At 42.2% G+C, this 20,639-nt stretch overlaps 1 protein-coding gene across 1 annotated transcript in view; it reads left to right on the forward strand.

Moving 5' to 3' along the window:
• STX18 (syntaxin 18) overlaps positions 1–17,779 on the forward strand; it is a 211,789-nt gene extending 194,010 nt beyond the window's left edge. Inside the window, exons 10-11 of the mRNA XM_056555133.1 lie at positions 10,529–10,609; positions 17,047–17,779. Of these exons, the coding sequence (XP_056411108.1) occupies positions 10,529–10,609; positions 17,047–17,142 (177 nt within the window). The 3' untranslated portion in view covers positions 17,143–17,779. The remainder of the gene's footprint in view (positions 1–10,528; positions 10,610–17,046) is intronic.
• The last annotated feature ends 2,860 nt before the right edge of the window (positions 17,780–20,639 follow it).

Below are 20,639 nucleotides of genomic sequence, written 5' to 3' on the forward strand. Positions count from 1 at the left end.
TGTAATAAAATATGATATAACTATTACTTACACATAATATATATTATGATGAGATCCTTTATATAATGAAGTTTGTACAGGAAATGCTGTTTAACCCTTTAATGATGCAGGGTTGTTTTTACCTTAACCTCCTTAAGGACTCGGTGTACCTGTACGTCATGAGTCCGCTCCCGTTCTATTAAGCTGGGCCATGGCGTGGCCCCTCATCATAGCGGGTCGGGCCTGCCCGTGGTTCCAAAGTGCAAAATAATGTATTATAATAAAAAGCGATCAATACAAAAATGGTACCGCTAAAAACTTCAGTTCACGGCGCAAAAAATTAGCTCTCCTAACGCCCCATATGCGGAAAAATAAAAAAGTTATAGGGGTCAGAAAATGACAATTTTAAACGTATACATTTTCCTGCATGTAGTTATGATTTTTTCCAGAAGTCCGACAAAAGCAAAACTATATAAGTAGGGTATCATTTTAATTGTAGGAACCCAAAGAATAAAGGTAAGATGTCATTTTTACTGAAAAATATACTACGTAGAAACGGAAGCCCCCAAATTTACAAAAATGCATTTTTTCTTAAATTTTGTCACACAATGATTTTTTTTTCCGTTTTGGCGTAGATTTTTGGGTAAAATTACTGATGTCATTACAAAGTAGAATTGGTGGCACAACAAATAAGCCATCATATGGATTTTTAGGTGTAAAATTTAAAGGATTATGATTTTTTTAAAGGTAAGGAGGAAAAAACGAAAGTGCAAAAAGAGGAAAACCCCGGGTCCAGGGGTTAATAACTGGCCCTATTTTTCAAAGCTGCCCTATGTTTTTCCTTTTGTGGTAATAATTTTGGAGCGCTTTGACTGATGAATTCTAAGATTGCTTTTTTTTGACATACCTAGAATTTTTCTAGATTTAACATTATGTACATGGCGTTTATGGCATTCGCTGTAAAGTAAAATTACATTATATTTATTATGTGGGTCAGTACGATTATGGCGATTCCTAATTTATTTATACTAGCTAAGTACGAGGCGTTGCCCGATTTTTTTCCTTCCTAATCCTTGTTAGGGAGGAAAAACAACAAAGGAGGAAGCTTTTTACTTCATATCCCATCCTCCTATATTGTTGTCGTAGCCCGTCCTCGTATCCCGTCCTCGTATCCCGTCCTCGTATCCCGTCCTCGTATCCCGTCCTCGTATCCCGTCCTCGTATCCCGTCCTCGTATCCCGTCCTCGTATCCCGTCCTCGTATCCCGTCCTCGTATCCCGTCCTCGTATCCCGTCCTCGTATCCCGTCCTCGTATCCCGTCCTCGTATCCCGTCCTCGTATCCCGTCCTCGTATCCCGACCTCGTATCCCGACCTCGTATCCCGACCTCCTATGCCGACCTCCTATCCCGACCTCCTATCCCGACCCTATAGCCCGTCCTCATATCCCGACCCCATAGCCCTTCCTTATGTCCCATCCTCATATCCTGTCCTCAGGTTGGACTGATTTGTGATGAAGATATTGTAAGCTGAAAATAGAAGGGGACGTGGTTTTGTGTGAGTGGGCGTGATTTGCAAGCCAGACCAATGCATAAAAAGGGTAGATAATACATTGGGTGGGGCGTAAACAGTGGGCGTGTCTTTGTGAGATGCAGAGCGAAGCTTGTGGAGTAAGGTACTGGAAGTCCCATATACTTGCATGGGACTTGAAACAAAAACCCATCTTTTATTTATTTTTTGTAAATAGTTGTTTATTGAAAAAAAAATTCAAGTTTACAACAAATAAACAGAGGATTGTTTGTACAGATCTCTAACCGAGCAGAGACGGGAAAGTACAATCATGTCAGGCTCAATACAATCCTGAAACATGGACAACAGAGTCCAAACAAAGGTCAAACAAAAGTCAAACAAGGTAACACCATGGTATCTTCGCTATCCGAAATACAAGGTAGTCTACACAGTTGCCTACTAAAAAGAAAAGATAGTACAGTCATGCGCATGTACCATATTTATGAGGTCGAAAACATAATGAACTCATTGTACTGCAAACGATGAACAGTGAATGGGTGTAGTTAAGTTGTTTCCTAAAGGCTAATACGCCGGGGAGACTAAACCCTTGAGATATCAATTATCCCTGCAATGTGGGGACAAGGACCATTGTTGCCAATGTAAATTAAATGAAGACAGTCTACCTGCACCTTGCGCTATAATCTTCTCATAAGCGTAGGTCAGTTGTATTTTATTAAGTAATATTTCTACAGTGGGCACTGTTGTGGTTTTCCAGTTGCTCTCTACCGCAATTTTAGCCAACATACATATAATGCAATATAAATCCTGATAGTCTTTGGGCAGGCTACGTATGTAAAGAAAGAGTAATACTGCTTGAGGAGACCAAGGGACATGACTACCAAAGAGCTCTTGCAATATCTGGGTGCAGGAAGACCAGAAGGGTTGTAACTTGGGGCAGAACCATAGGATATGTAAGAGGGTACCCCTAGAGCCACATCCTCTCCAGCAGCGGTCTGAGGTATCTTGATACATGTTGCTTAAGCGATCCGGTGTGTAATACCACAGAAGAATGGTTTTAGAAGCTAATTCTACAGTCTACCACAAATGGGTCCCGTCAGGGGTGCCCCCTATCGCCACTCCTGTATATTTTGTCGATGGAACCGCTGGCGCAGGCTGTCCGTCAAAACTCTACCATTTCAGGGGTCAAGATTGGAGGCAGAGAACACGTCATTTCCTTATATGCAGATGACGTTAACCTGTCACTCACTAATCCAAGTATCTCTGTGCCGGCGGTGATGGATGTGATGTCCATGTTTGGCGATATTTCCTATTACCTCCTCAATGCTAATAAAGTGCACGGAGCTCTGTTAGTTTGCGACCATACACCATGGCAGCCAGGCCACGCCCCCAAACCCATCTTTTATATAAGGGTGTAGGAAATAAATTTAATTATATGTTTTTTGTTTTTTTTTTACATATAAGGAATATGTGTACTAGGTATTATTGAAAGATCTCCAGCCGTACGGAAGTTATGTGGGAACATACATTTCCCATTGATTTGCATGGGACTTTAAACAAAAACCCCGACCCTCACAAATGGGGGTAGTGAAGGGTTAAATTAACTATCCTATATTTTAAGTGGACATTGAAGTAACATGTGACCAAGTATTTTTGAAATATCTCCAGCCGTTTGGAAGTTATGCAGTAACCTATATTTCCCATAGACTTGTATAGGACTTTAAACAAAACCCCGCCCCCTGGCAAATGGGAGTGAGTAAGGGTTAAATTACATATCATATGTTTGTTGTTGAGATATAAGTAACATGTGTGCCAAGTTTCATGTTAATATCTTTAGTGGTTTGGATGTGATGCTGGGACATACATACACACACACATTGAGTTTTATATATATATATATATATACTAGCTGAGTACCCGGTGTTACCCGTTTTTTTCCTTTCTAATCCTTGTTGGGGAGGAAAATAAACAGAGGAGGAAGCTTTTGACTTCATATCCCGTCCTCATATATTGTTGTCATATCCCAATCCAATATCTCATCCTTCTATCCCATCCTCCTATCCCGTCCTCCTATCCCGTCCTCCTATCCCGTCCTCCTATCCAGACCTCCTATTCCGACTTCCTATCCCGTCCTTCTATCTCTACCTCCTATATCGACCTCCTATCCCGTCCTCATATCCTGACCTCCTATCCCGTCCTCCTATCCCGTCCTCCTATCCCTTCCTCCTATCCCTTCCTCCTATCCCTTCCTCCTATCCCGTCCTCCTATCCCGTCCTCCTATCCCGTCCTCCTATCCCGTCCTCCTATCCCGTCCTCCTATCCCTGACCTCATATCCCGACCTCATATCCTGACCTCCTATCCCGTCCCGTAATATGTGTACCAGGTATTGAAATATCTCCAGCCGTACAGAAGTTATGTGGGAACATACATTTCCCATTGATTTGCATGGGACTTTTAACAAAAACCCGACCCTCACAAATGGGGGTAGTTAAGGGTTAAATTAACTATCCTATATTTTAAGTGGACATATAAGTAACATGTGACCAAGTATTGTCGAAATATCTCCAGTCGTTTGGAAGTTCCCATAGACTTGTATGGGACTTTAAACAAAAAACCCTGACCCTGGCAAATGGGGGTGAGTAAGGGTTAAATCACCTATCCTATGTTTGTTTTTGACATATAAGTAACATGTGTGCCAAGTTTCATGTTAATATCTTTAGCCGTTTGGACGTGATGCTGGATCATACACACATACATACACACACACATACACATTGAGTTTTATATATATAGATATCTATATATATCTGGCTCCAGAAAGTTAAACAGGTTTTCAAATTACGTCAATTAAAAAATCTTAATCCTTCCAGTAATTATCAGCAGCTGAAGTTAAGTTGTTCTTTTCTGACAACAGTGCTCTCTGCGGACACCTCTGCTAGCCTCAGGAACTGTCCGAAGCATTCGAGGTTTGCTATGGGGATTTGCTCCTTCTCTGGACATTTCCCAAGACAAGCAGAGGTGTCAGCAGAGAGCACTGTTGTCAGACAAAATAGAACAACTCAACTTCAGCAAAAAAAAAATTCTTGGAATACCTCTTTAGCAGCTTGGAATAAAAGAAAAACATCTTGGAATAGAAGTCATAATATTACCTATAGGGGCCATATGCATTAGACTACTTTTTCAGCTGACAGCAACCTTCACTGTTTCCTCTTATAAATATGCATGCTTTGCTTAACAATGATGCATTTTTGCTGCATATTCATGATTGCCTGATCCTTTCACCCCATCTCCCCTCCCCCCCCCCCCCACCTCACCTTGTCTTGAGCCCTCCATACACATTGGATTCACAGTAAACTTTCATCTATTACGCATGCTTGGAGAAGGATAAAAAACACAGCTGGCGCTCCCTGATGAGGGGTATCTGCTGATGTGTGCCCTTCACCACACCACAGTGAGATACCCACCTTGTATAGCCGTGGGCTGGGTCAATTAGTTGGCTGCTGCGCTCCTACTGGTATCGGGCCACAATAATGGGGGCCGATGGTAATGGTAGACAGATGAGGCGTAAAAAACGGTTTTGCGGAGCCGCTGCACAACAAGAACATAAAGCGAGGACTCGAGCAGCACAGGACAATAAAATATTTTTATTGGTATAACAGGGACAACACGTTGTCCCCGTTATACCAATAAAAACATTTTATTGTCCTGTGCTGCTCGAGTCCTCGCTTCCGGTTCTTGTTGTGCAGCGGCTCCACAAAACCGTTTTTTATGCCTCATCTATCTATTACACATATCTATCCATTTGGTTCTGTACAGTGAAACCTGTCCAGAAGACCACCTCTTTAATAAGACCGCCTTTTTTATGATGCCTTTTCAGTCCACCATACATTGTACCATTGTACAGTCCACCAGACATTGTACCATTGTACAGTCCACCAGACATTGTACCATTGTACAGTCCACCAGACATTGTACCATTGTACAGTCCACCAGACATTGTACCATTGTACAGTCCACCAGACATTGTACCATTGTACAGTCCACCAGACATTGTACCATTGTACAGTCCACCAGACATTGTACCATTGTACAGTCCACCAGACATTGTACCATTGTACAGTCCACCAGACATTGTACCATTGTACAGTCCACCAGACATTGTACCATTGTACAGTCCACCATACATTGTACCATTGTACAGTCCACCATACATTGTACCATTGTACAGTCCACCATACATTGTACCATTGTACAGTCCACCATACATTGTACCATTGTACAGTCCACCATACATTGTACCATTGTACAGTCCACCATACATTGTACCATTGTACAGTCCACCAGACATTGTACCATTGTACAGTCCACCATACATTGTACCATTGTACAGTCCACCAGACATTGTACAGTCCACCAGACATTGTACCATTGTACAGTCCACCAGACATTGTACCATTGTACAGTCCACCAGACATTGTACAGTCCACCATACATTGTACCATTGTACAGTCCACCATACATTGTACCATTGTACAGTCCACCATACATTGTACCATTGTACAGTCCACCATACATTGTACCATTGTACAGTCCACCATACATTGTAACATTGTACAGTCCACCATACATTGTAACATTGTACAGTCCACCATACATTGTACCATTGTACAGTCCACCATACATTGTACCATTGTACAGTCCACCATACATTGTACCATTGTACAGTCCACCATACATTGTACCATTGTACAGTCCACCAGACATTGTACCATTGTACAGTCCACCAGACATTGTACCATTGTACAGTCCACCAGACATTGTACCATTGTACAGTCCACCATACATTGTACCATTGTACAGTCCACCATACATTGTACCATTGTACAGTCCACCAGACATTGTACCATTGTACAGTCCACCAGACATTGTACCATTGTACAGTCCACCAGACATTGTACCATTGTACAGTCCACCAGACATTGTGCATTGGGACCATATTCTTTGAGAAGACCACCTGAAAGAGGTTTTAGTGTAGTTTATCTTAGTGGAGACCGTTTTACACCAGCAGTTCCAGCATCAATGGTGGATTGTTAGATATTCTGTATTGTTGGGGGGATATTAAGAAATAAATATATAAAACATAAAATTTATTTATTTGTACATAGTAAAATTCCATTTATCCAGGAATTATACACTAATCTGGTAGGAGAGATTCCGGATTATTGGACAGTTTTTTCTTCAGATATATTCCGGGTCATAAGGCAGTGATAGAGATTGGCATCCTATTGTAGGTTGTACTCTGAATCGTTGGATAGTTTTAGAATATTGCAGATTATAGGATAAAAGGATTTTCCTTATAGAAATCATGGTGAACCTCTAGTCACATGAGACAGTCCGGTTGTTAATGATTCTCTGCTTGACACTTGTCAAGCATGTCCCTGGCAACCTTTCCATCCCAGGCATTCAGCGCAAGGGCATATTGGAGACGGCGCGGAGACTGGACAGTTCTGCCCATAACAATTAATTCTCCCTGTCATTACTAGATCAGATGACAAAATAAATCTGTTAGGAAGCCACGAATAGTGGTCACATACCCCAGCATTGTGTTTGCACAGCATGCGCCAGCTGTTATAAGACCACAACCTCTCTTCATGCTCTGACAGCCTTTGGGCATAAGAGTTGTAGTTTGGAGACTGCTGTTCTAGCACCTCAATGTGTAAAGAGTTAACTCTGGGTTTGTCAGGACTTGGACATCTGGCTATTACCGTTGTGATAATTACTGCATCGCGCCATTTCCCTTCCCGGCTGGAGGTACCTAGTTATGTGCCTCTTAATGCTGGGAGTGCGTCTTATCTGCACTAGTGCTAAATGAATCCCTCATTGCTAGTAAGTATGGTACAAGCAGATTGAGCGTGTGAAGTAATGTTCAGCACTGCAGTTAATGAAGCTGCCGCATTATCACAGAGGCTCCTCCAGTCACGTCTTCTGTGAAATGAGGCCTCCTGTGTCTTTATGGCGGAAGCTGGAGCTGCACGTGCCTTGTGTTTTTTTTTTTTAAGATGTCCAGCGGTAATATAGTTATAAGTGTCCGACTGCTGGGACCCCTGCGATCTCCCGTATGGGGCCCCGGCTCAGCTTGTGTGTGTGACGTTTTGCACACAGCAGGTCAACTGGTCCAAACACACCCCCTCTATTCATCTCTATGGGAGAGGCGGAGACGCAGCATTTGCCTCTCCCATAAAGATAAATGGAGGGGGCGTGTTTCAACCAGCTGACGTGCTGGGTATGAAACATGCTCTAACACAGCAGTGACGGGGTCCCGTATGGAGATCGTGGCGGTCCCAGCAATCGGACCCCCCCTGATCAGACACTTATCACCTATCCTGCGAATAGCGGATACGTTTATTACCACTGGACATCTTCATTAAAGGGGTATTCCAGGAAAAAAATTATATCAAAATGATATCAACTGGCTCCAGAAAGTTAAACAGATTTGTAAATTTCTTCTATTAAAAAATCTTAATCCTTCCAATAATTATCAGCTACTGAAGTTGAGTTGTTCTTTTCTGTCTGGCAACAGTGCTCTCTGCTGACATCTCTGCTTGTCTCGGGAACTGCACAGAGTAGAAGAGGTTTGCTATGGGGATTTGCTTCTACTCTGGACAGTTCCCAAGACAGGTATAATCAGAGAGCACTTCGACTTCAACTTCAGCAGCTCATAAGTACTGAAAGGATTAAGATTTTTTAATAGAAGTAATTTACAAATCTGTTTAACTTTCTGGAGCCAGTTGATATATACAAAAAAAGATTTTTCCTGGCTAAACCCTTTAAAGAGTACCTGTCATCAAATAAAACTTTTGATATATTTTTCCTCGTGTAAAGTTATCAATCTTTGTCATTTATCTTGTGTTTAAAAAAAATCACAATTTCAATGTTGTTTCAACCACTAGGGGTCTCCCTTCTATATCTCCCTCCACTTCCCACATAGCCTTCGCACTTGTGCCGGACTGGCACAAGTCCAAAGTCCGTAAGTGCTTGTGGGGTGGGACATCGGTGCTGCCCTGCACAGCTGTCGCTCCCCGCCTGTCAATCAGGCAGGTGGGAGCGAGTGCTGTGTGCGGCGCGCACGGACTATAGTATACACTGGCTTTTGTTCCCGCCCCCCTGCAGAAGGGCAGAAGTGTTACCCGGCAGGCTTCAGCTGACTTCACGCCTGCTGGTAACCCCCCCCCCCCCCCCCCCCCCCCCTTCAGCCGGAGAAAGCTCACAGGCAGTGAGTAAGTATAATAAGGGAATAACAGAAGAAATGCTTGGGGAGAAATTAGAAAAATAAAAACACAGATGGGGACAGGTATGAAGATAGGGACATAGCAGGAGCATAAGAAGGCATTCACATGGTGGCAGTTACTCTTTAAGCAGCATTTCACACTAATATTACCACAATTTCTCAAAATATAATTCGAGATTCATCCCACACCCATGCTATGGAGAGCACTGTTACTATCACTATGATGGAGGGTCCTGTCACTACTATGAAGGACTTTGTAGATACTGTTATGGGGGTGCCAGGGCTGCCCCTGTCAATGGTAGGGGGGGGGGGCTTCTATGTCCATTACAGGTTAATAGTAGAGATGAGCGAACTTACAGTAAATTCGATTCGTCACGAACTTCACGGCTCGGCAGTTGATTACTTATCCTGCATAAATTAGTTCAGCTTTCAGGTGCTCCGGTGGGCTGGAAAAGGTGGATACAGTCCTAGGAAAGAGTCTCCTAGGACTGTATCCACCTTTTCCAGCCCATGGGAGCACCTGAAAGCTGAACTAATTTATGCAGGAAAAGTCATCAACTGCCGAGCCGAGAAGTTCGTGACGAATCGAATTTACTGTAAGTTCGCTCCTCTCTAGTTACTAGCTCAGTCTGAGATGTTGTTGAATGCTGTCATGTGACTACTGCCAAGATGTTTTTCCTTAGCATAGAGACAGCCTAACTACACAGCTGTCAGTCTAGTTCAGCGTTTCCTAACTAGTGTGCCTCCAGCTGTTGCAAAACTACAACTCCCAGCATGCCCGGGCAGCCTTTGGCTGCCCGGGCATGCTGGGAGTTGTAGTTTTGCAACAGCTGGAGGCGCACTAGTTGGGAAACGCTGGTCTAGTTGCCAGCGATATGCAGTCTTTTATATGAGGTTGTTATACAGCAGCTTCGTAGCAACCAGTCTCTGCAACTGACAGAAAGCAGCGAGGGGGTCAACAGAAGCTACACGGTGCTCACACTGCATATTCCTCTGGTCTTTTCCTACCATGGCTGTAGAATATAGGCAAAGAACCTCTAAGGGTGCATTCACACAGCCGTCTGTCCCCGTTTCTTTTTTTTTTTTTTTATCCCCGTTTCGTTTCCGTTCTTGCAGGCTGTAAACCGACTAAAAACGGTTCTAAAATAATCCCATTCATATCAATGGGATTTTTTTTTACAATACATTTACATCCGTTTGTACCCGTCTGCACTCATTTCGTTTTTTTTTTTTAAATCTTCGAAAAAAACAGCGCATACAGTATTTTTTTCTTCCATCAAAAAACTGAAGAAAAAAAGCGGATACAGTAAATTTAACATTGAAGTCTATGGAAAACAGATGAGCCTTTAATGTCATCCGTTTACATCCGTTTTTTGATCAGTTTTTACTTCTGAGCATGCTCAGAACAAAACATTTTCTTATTTTTTTTGTTTTTTTTAACTGAACAATAACCGATACAAATGGATAACATCCGTTAGTGTCCGTTTTATTGAAAGTCCGTTTTTATTTTTGACGGGAGAAGAACGGAGCGGGTCTAGACAGCCGTGTGAACGCAGCCTAAGAAACGTATGAGAAGCATAATGATATAATAGCTGAAAATGTAATGTACGCTTCACATTTAGGCCTATGGGAGGTGATGTTTTTAGTTTCTCATCCTTTTGTAAAGAGAGGTTATTATAGCCATCATAATGGATTAATGGGTTAATACTTATTTTGCTTCCTCTCATCTGGCAGGAAACAGAGATTGACAGTATCCATCAGCTAGTGGTGGGCGCCACAGAAAATATCAAAGAAGGAAACGAAGATATACGAGAGGTAATATTCCCGGCCATAGCCATCCGCACTGTAATCGTGTTTAGGTGCCTGGAGGTGGCGGATGTGTGTGTGTTTTTTGTGTGTTGCCATCTCCCACTTGTCACACAGCAGCCAGCATTCCGCATAATAAACAATTAATGCTCTATATGCCCATTTCAGGGTAATCAGCCTGAACCGCGTCTCTTTCTTGGAAATGCATTATGTTGTGTGTGCACGGAGGATGCACGATTCCCAGAACATACAATTATACTCCACTTTACACAACATCTATACCTGCCCGAGGAGTGATTGCTGGCACCTCCAGGAACGCTGCCATTAAAAGCAATAACCTTGGCGACACTCCACACACACGTCTGAATGTTTCCTTTACCGTGAACATTGTATTTTGCTACTGAAGCTTATCACAAAGGAACATAACCAGCAATATGCTTCTGAAAGGCGCATTATTATAGGACATACTCTCGGTTTATCTCCTGTTTGGGTCTTGTTTATCGTAGCTTCATTCTTAGTAACGTAGAAGAAATAAAGAAAATTAATACATATAATATATATTCCATTGAGGCATGGACTTTGTGGGTCGGGCTTGTTTTTTCAGCACATCCCACAGGTCCATCAGATTAAAGGGGTACTCCGGTGGAAAACATGTGTTTTATTTTTATTTATTTTTTTAAACTGGTGCCAGAATGTTAAACAGATTTGTAAATTAAAAGAAAACTGATGTGTGCAGCTCACAACCCACGTCCGAGGTATATGTGGTTAAAAAGATCAGTCCCCACTGATCACCAATAATATAAAATACCGTAGTAATAATATATTAACCACACCTCAAGGACGATACACAGTGAACAAGAATTGTAGACAGTTTGATTGATAGAAATGCAAAATTTATTATACAATGTTATACACAATATAAAATCAATTTAAAATTAAATTAATAAAACATCACTAGACTGATAGAGCAATAATATATATAATATTTTACCATTGGGCCCTAATGGTATATATAGGTGGAAATAGTACTGCTGTTAGGTTATCGGCCGGTTATCCGGCATAAACTGTTAGTCCGGCAATAGTGTGAAAACGGTCTTTGGTTAACAGACTAAGCTGTTCAAGAATATTAAGGGATTAGTTGTCTCTCACCCTGTCCGCTGGTCTCCTTACTGCGACGGGCCAAAGATGGTAAAATTGATGTGGTAGACGTTGATTGGAATTCGTCTAGCAGCGGGGCTCTGGCATGGAGCTCCCACGACGGAGGTGTCTACTGAAGAAGGGGTCGATTTGAGTACCCTGAAACACATTTAGGTTTATACACTGTCTGAACTAGAGCATTAGAAAAACGCACTTCTCCTCCAGAAGCCGGCACACCCATTGAAATAAGCCACTTATCCATCAATTGCATCAGCTGGGAGTCTCACCAGCAGATTTGCCTCACACGCTACCATCTGCACAAGGATCCTGATCTGGCTGATCAAACCGAGGTCAGATACCAACACAGCCGGACGCCGCCGCTACGGACCTCCGTCGTGGGAGCTCCATGCCAGAGCCCCGCTGCTAGACGAATTCCAATCAATGTCTACCACATCAATTTTACCATCTTTGGCCCTTCGCAGTACGGAGACCAGCGGTCAGGGTGAGAGACAACTAATCCCTTAATATTCTTGAACAGCTTAGTCTGTTAACCAAAGACAGTTTTCACACTATTGCCGGACTAACAGTTTATGCCGGATAACCGGCCGATAACCTAACAGCAGTGCTATTTCCACCTATATATACCATTAGGGCCCAATGGTTAAATATTATATATATTATTGCTCTATCAGTCTAGTGATGTTTTATTAATTTAATTTTAAATTGATTTTATATTGTGAATAACATTGTATAATAAATTTTGCATTTCTATCAATCAAACTGTCTACAATTCTTGTTCACTGTGTATCGTCCTTGAGGTGTGGTTAAGATTTGTAAATTACTTCTATTAAAAAATCTTAATCCTTCCAGTACTTATTAGCAGCTGTATACTATAGAGGAAATTCTTTTCTTTTTGAATTTCTTTTCTATCTGAGCACAGTGCTCTCTGCTGACACCTCTGTCTCATTAACTGTCCAAAGCAGCATAGGTTTGCTATGGGGATTTTCTCCTGCTCTGGAGCGTTCCTGATACGGACATAGGTGTCAACAGAGAGCACTGTGGTCAGACAGAAAGGAAATTCAGAGAGAAAAGAATGTCCCCTATAGTATACAGCTGCTAATAAGTACTGAAAGGATTAAGATTTTTAATAGAAGTAATTTACAAATCTGTTTAACTTTCTGGAGCCAGTTGACTTAAAAAGACCGGAGTACCCCTTTAAGATGTGGGGAATTTGGGGGCCAAGTCAACACCTTGATCTTTGTCATGTTCCTCATTCCTGAACAATTTTTTTTAGTGTGGGGGTTTTATCCTGTTAAGAGGGCCCTGCTGTTCTGGAATAGTACTTTCATGAAGTGGGTGACTTGGTCTGTACAGTGTATAGGTAGGTGGCATATGAAATGGTGACATCTACATGATGCTAGGTCCTTGATATTTCAACAGAACATTCCCCAGATCAGGGTGCATTCACACCTTGTTTTGGGTATACGGCAGCCAGATCCGGCAGGAGAATTTAAAAACCAGCCACTGCCAGACCCAGGATATTCAGTCCGGCAACAAAACCAGATAATGTTCAGAAATGAGCCGACCAGAATCGCTAGCTGACTCTGTCCGGCTCATTGAAGTGAATGGGATCTGGCTGCCGTATACCTAGAACGTGGTGTGAATGAGCCCTGCCTCTGCCAGCTTGTCTTCTTCCCTTCTCCTCGCAAATAATAAAAACAATTCATCAAACTTTATTCTATTGTTCTGTGGTTCAGTTCTGATATTCATGTGCCCAGCGTAGGCAATTCTGGGCTTTCCAATAGGTGTGCAGCTACACAGCCCCATACACGTAACAGAGGGGCTCTGTGTGTCCTCATGCATTTGTATCATAGTCAGCAGGACCTTTTTTTTTAAACCAATAACAAAGGACTCTTCAGCTACGTAAAAAGAAATCAAAATTTCATTTTTTTAAAGTCAGCCGACACGTTTTGGATGATATTATGCAGCATTATCCATGGCTGCAAGACGACCTCAAACTGTGCCTCGGAAAATTGCACACATCATATATGCCTAGCTGACCACGGAGCCAGCATGTCACTCACTTATTGCCCTTTGGGAATAAATGAGAATTTAGGGTCACATGTGAAGTTATGAATAATTAAAATTCAAACCAACGTGTTTCGGATGTTTCATACATAAAAACTTGTATTTATAAAGCTGGAGAATCCTTTCTCTGTTTTTGATGTCGTGCCCCTTATGTCCAGGGGTATTTCTTATGTGATTCTTCCCTAATGGGCACTGAGTATGCTAAATGGTGCTACTTATTATTCTCTATTTAGGGGACTCTAGAAACCTGTTTAGTAATTTCTGCTACAGTAACTCTTCTTTGGGATCAGACAGACCGGTGCTGGTTTTCACTCCCATTCGCCTCTGTAACTTTTCAGCACCCCTAATCTGTTGCGGATTCACTGGTTGTCCTTCCTTGGTGCACTTTAGGTAGATACTATCCTCTGCATACCAAGAACACTCCACAAGGAAATGCTTTGACCCGTTCATCTGTCCATCACAATTAGTCCATAGTCTTTGGATTCCTCTTGCCCATTTTCTTCTGCTTCAAGCACATCATATTCAAGGACCGGCTGTTCACTTCCTGGCTAATAGTTTAACTGGAAATACATTAAGAATAACAGATATGTCTGTCTCTCCCATATTTCTGGGTTTCCCAACCAGGGTGTCCCCAGCTGTTGCAAAGCTACAACTCCCAGCATACTGGGAGTTGTAGTTTTGCAACAGCTGGAGGCACCCTTGTTGGAAACACTGATCTATAGAGTAAGAGACCAGCTATGTCAGTGTCACATAGAGATGCCATCCGGATCTTTATCATAGGTCCTTTCCAACTACAGGAAAAACAAAGGTGCACTACTAGGTCTTAGGCCATGTTCAAACACAGTAGAAAAGCCGCTGTTAACCCCTAAAAAGATGGACGTCTTTTGCGATAACTTATGTATCATGCATGCTAGTACACCTGACGAAGGGGCTCCTATGCCCCAAAACACGTAGTGTTAGGTTCTAAATTAAAAGGATTCTTGTGATATGATCTATCACTGCCTGCCAGTTTTTCTACCCTCAGCTGAACAGCAAAATAAAATAGAACCTCTTTTAGAATTACCTCTTTTAAATTTATTTTTTTACTGTATGAACATGACCTTACACTTGTAACCTTATACTGGTCACATACAAAGTTCAAAGCTTAGGAAACCTTCATACTTTGCTGTATTTTGCTGCTAGATTGCCCAGCCATATCTTCCTTTACTCCCATCTTGTATATCTGACAGCCTACATGTAATAGCAGTTCACTTATTACTGATGGTTTCAGATTTCTCCCTAAGGTCGTACTTGCACTTCAAGATAATTTCCTGGATAGCCGACATATCTCACCCCTTGCAGAGACAGGAACGAGGCTACAAGTAACACTTTAATGTGTGACGGAAATAAATCCGCCACAATTAATTCACGAGAATTTTTAAATCCTGCTTTTCCTAAAAGCGTCTGCCGAATGAATAGAGGATGCGAGTTTGATGGATGAGTAGACTGTAAAGATGACAGCTGTCTTCAGCCGTCAGGGCTGCGAATCTACAGCACTATGCTTCAGGTCGCCAGTGGGAGAAACCAGCTCTGTCACTGTCATTGACTGCGCACTTCATTGCCAGTCTCTGCCCGCTCAGATAGGAGAAGACTAGCACTGCAGGGGGCCACAGGCTCAAGTGAAGACAAACTGTTGTGTGATATGTGGGCAAATCACAAGCGGCTCAGCAAAACTGACCTGCCGATTCCACAAGGCCAGACAGTGCAGCCGTAGGCATAGGAACCCTGATATCAGGCCTGACCTCTGTGCCAGTGACCTCTCCTTCAGGACCTAGTGTATGTCCATGTCCAAATCGATTATTATTTGATGCATGCATCGAAGTAAGTGAATAACACACTGAAACATTGTTCAGTATAGAAATAGTTCCTTCTTTCTCTTTATTACAGCATTTCACAGGGGTTTATATAGACTTCAGAATTAACATAAATTACCACCCACATTATTGATTAATTATTAGTGACGTGTGTTTAAGATACGTGTACATCGTTTTTTGTCATGCGCAAAACTTGTTTTGCTTCCAAGTGCTAAGCAATTATTAACCTTGTTCTTCTCCCCAAAAATCCAAATGTCATTTTGACATTACCTTATCTCTCTGCAAACAATTCAATCTTGATTGTCAGGCTACACTGGGGGAGGGGAGAGGCTTATGATTTCTGCCAGATCAGCTAGTATTGAGCAAAAGAACTAAGCAGATGTAAAATATGACATTTTATACCAATTAAAATATATATATATGATTATATTTATTAAATCCATTACACCGGTATCTGTATACATCAGCCTTGGCTGTGGAAAAGGTTTGCCAAAATCTGCCATCGAAATGGGATAGTTGTGAGGATTGCAGAGGGAGCTGTCTCTGATTCCATAGCCTTACGATGCCCATTGACCACCAAGCTGTGAGAGAAAGCGGCATTAGAAGATGCCAATATGCAGTTTTGTTTTTTTTATTTTGCATGCAGATATTATAGATATATATTATGCATTTAAACAATATATAAATTCTATAGAGAGAAATCTTACTTTAAAAATCACAGAAAGAGGCCAAACTCACTGGTACAAGGGCAGGTTAGACACTTATTTCCACCAGGATGCAGATCAGCCACAATGCTATATAAGGGGAGGTCACACAGGTGCAAAATACTGATGAACAACCACACAGATACCTACTATTATTGAGGGGGTAGCTGCTTAATATTAGGCTATGTTCACATGGTAGAATTTCCGTGCAGAATTACGCAGAAGATTCCAATGGGATTCTGCTGAACTGTTTACAAAGCAGAATTTCTGCCACGGAAATTCTGATTCCGTCGTCTGCAGAAAGAAATGTCTATACGGAAGACCGTGATGTCACTATTCCGCCCCGTGTGATGTCACGCCCCCTCCCATAGACTTGCATTGTGGGGGCGGGGCGTGACATCACACGGGGGTGGAGTCGTGACGTCACGGTCTTCCGTTTCCCGTGGTCGGGAGGAATTAGGCTGAGATCCTCCAGTGCTTTCAGAAGCAGTTACAGGTAGGTGCTGCTTGCTATATTGTGGGGATCCCCGGCGATCTGACATCATATCCCCTATCCTTTGGATAGGGGATAAGATGTCTAGGGGCGGAGTACCCCTTTAATTTAAGTCTGCTGTCATTCATTCTCCACCTTATGCCACCTTTACTTTCTTTTGTTTTATTGCAGGCCATCAAGAATAATGCTGGTTTCCGGGTCTGGATCCTCTTCTTCCTAGTGATGTGTTCATTTTCTTTACTGTTCCTGGACTGGTATGATAGTTAATAATCCAATGGAAAGCTACAGCCATAACTTAATAATTGCACAATGTTACATCTCCGAGAAAATACCACTCCCTCTTGAACATTCGCTTGGGTATGTAAATAAAGGTCACCTATGATAATGAGGTAGTGGGGGTTCCTACAATAAACTGGAAGATATTGAGCTGTGTATGTTACCTGCAGAAAGGCCAGACACGTCCATACAGTTTACATAATGGCTGGTAAATGTTGTGTCAAATGAAGCTGCGCCCTTTTTATATGTCGATATCCGGGAAGATATAATTTTTATCTGTTCACGTCTCTACTCTTCGGGGAACTATAAACCATGATACTTTGTACAACATCTGTATCTTTAATAAAGCGATTTCTTTGAAGATAAGACTACAAGGAACTGAAGGATATGAGCAGGGCTGATGCTTTCTAGCAGTTCCCTGAGGATATTGAATTGCTTTCCTTTAAAGCTAAGGGTTTAAAGCTAACACTGAGAATACATACACAATCTTGGCTGCTTAAGTGATGTCCCATGTTCCAGTATGGTAATGCAGGAACGAACATTTACAGTACAGACCAAAAGTTTGGACACACCTTCTCATTCAGAGTTTTCTTTATTTTCATGACTATGAAAATTGTAGATTCACATTGAAGGCATCAAAACTATGAAGTAACACATGTGGAATTATATACACAACAAAAAAGTGTGAAAATATATCATATTCTAGGTTCTTCAAAGTATCCACCTTTTGCTTTGATTACTGCTTTGCACACTCTTGGCATTCTCTTGTTGAGCTTCATGGGGTAGTCACCTGAAATGGTTTTCACTTCACAGGTGTGATGGTGTGGAGGAGGAGGTGTGATGGTGTGGGGGAGGAGGTGTGATGGTGTGGGGGAGGAGGTGTGATGGTGTGGGGGAGGAGGTGTGATGGTGTGGGGGAGGAGGTGTGATGGTGTGGGGGTGCTTTGCTGGTGACACTGTTGGAGATTTATTCAAAATTGAAGGCAAACTGAACCAGCATGTCTACCACAGCATCTTGCAGCGGCTGCTATTCCATCCGGTTTGCGTTTAGTTGGACCATCATTTATTTTTCAACAGGACAATGACCCCAAACACCTCCAGGCTGTGTAAGGGCTATTTGACCAAGAAGGAGAGTGATGAGGTGCTGCGCCAGATGACCTGGCCTCCACAGTCACCGGACCTGAACCCAATGAAGGCAAAAGGGCCAACAAGTGCTAAGCATCTCTGGGAACTCCTTCAAGACTGTTGGAAGACCATTTCAGGTGACTACCTCTTGAAGCTCATCAAGAGAATGCCAAGAGTGTGCAAAGCAGTAATCAAAGCAAAAGGTGGCTAGAACCTAGAATATGACATATTTTCAGTTGTTTCACACTTTTTTGTTATGTATATAATTCCACATGTGTTAATTCATAGTTTTGATGCCTTCAGTGTGAATCTACAATTTTCATAGTCATGAAAATAAAGAAAACTCTGAATGAGAAGGTGTGTCCAAACTTTTGGTCTGTACTGTACCTGCACAGGCAACGATGGTCCTATTTATTAGAATAAAACCCCATAAACAATGATTCTGCTAAACATATAGGGGGAGATTTATCTAAACCTGTGCAGAGGAAAAGTTGCCTAGTTGCCCATAGCAACCAATCAGATCACTTCTTTAATTTCGCAGAGGTCTTGTTAAAAATAAAAGAAGCGATCTGATTGGTTGCTATGGGCAACTCAGCAACTTTTCCTCTGCACAGGTTTAGATAAATCTCCCCCGTAATGTGTATAGAGACTAATAATTGCCACTATCCTTGCCCTCCGATGGGATAGGCCATTGTTAACAGATCAGTGAGGGGGGGGTCCGATGCAAGTACTGGGGGGGGGGGGGAGAACTACCTAATGTGGGGAACCTCCTTCTACCTAATGTGGGGAACCTTCTACTACCTGCGGCTGTGTGACTAGAATTTATAGGGCCCTATAGCAAAATCAGATTGGCTTCACCACCTAAAGCCAGGAACCAGAAAGTGCATCTTAAATGGCAAGGTATAAATAATAGCGCCATATATCAGGGAACCCACATAACAATACTAGAAAGCATAGTCACCAGCATAATATTTCCCACACAAAGATAATTTGTTCTGGCACCTATGTGGTCCAAAGGCATGAATGAAGCTTCTGCTCCTCCAGCTGAATTGTTAGTAGGTCCTTCCAAATATCAGATCCCAATAGTTGATTTGTGTCTCGCACCCCAATTGCTAGGAGTGCACAGAATAACAAGATGTTGTTAGATAGATAGCTTGTTACTAACATACGTTTGTCTCAGATTATTCAGATCTTTAGTTTAAGGCAGAACATACCACTGAACTGAGAACATCCCTCATTTCCTCCTCAGCATAGTAACACAAAACTTGTGAACTGCATGCCACCCATGCCCATCTGAGAAAGTAGGGTGACATTCCCTATAGAAGGTACAATAGCAACCATATTTGTTGTGGCCCAGCTTTCGGTACGTGGAACAGTCCAATATAAAAAGTTCTACCTTTCACTGTGGAAATTCCATTTAAGCTGCCAGCATCATATTATTAAAGGGAAACTGTCAGCCTGTTCACCCACACTAAACCTTATACACTGGGTTATAGTGGGGGTGAACATGAGTCCAACGAGGGGTCACTTACTTAAATATGTCCAGTAGGTCCTGAGATATATCCCCCAGAAGATCCACTGCTGAATTCAGTGTATCGCGCAGTGGGGGTGGAGCTTTTCAGGGGGCGGGGCTTAGTGACTCCACTTCACTAGGTTGTGGAGTCACGGACAATGAATATGTAAATCAAGCCGATGAATCCCCACCCCTGCGAAGCCCTGCCCCCAGTGCGCGATTCACTGAATTCAGCGGTGGATGTTCTGGGGGGACATATCTCAGGACCTACTGAACATATTTCAGTATGTGACCCCTCAGGATTGGACTCCTGTTCACCCCCACTATAAGCCAGTTTATAAGGTTTAGTGTGGGTGAACAGGCTGACAGTTTTCTTTTTAAGCTGGAAGAGAGGAGCTGAGCAGATTCTCCACAGTTTTGTGGGAAAAGACTTATGATTGAAATCTCTGTTCCTTCTATGGTTAGGATTCCAGTGGGCGATCCTAATCGGAGAAAGACTCCCTTCCCCATGTAGGTATACATGCAGAGATAGTTTTCAGTCACTGAGTTGCTCCATTCACTGGACTCCTAAGTCCAGAATGAGCCCACAACACTATACATAATAAATATATATATATATATATATATATATATATATATATATATATATATATAATATATATAGCTACTTAGTTCCTCCTGCTCTATAACATGATGACTTCAGATCAGATTGACAGCTTCCCTTTAAGGTTTTGAAGGGGTACTCCAGAGAAGTAAACCCATAGCCCATCCTTTATCTCATCAACCTATTTAACTGTCTAAATATCATTCATTAGCTTTACAGAGCAGTTTACTTTCCCCTTTTACATGC

This window comes from Hyla sarda, chromosome 1 (assembly GCF_029499605.1).
Source record: "Hyla sarda isolate aHylSar1 chromosome 1, aHylSar1.hap1, whole genome shotgun sequence".
Taxonomy (NCBI): domain Eukaryota; kingdom Metazoa; phylum Chordata; class Amphibia; order Anura; family Hylidae; genus Hyla; species Hyla sarda.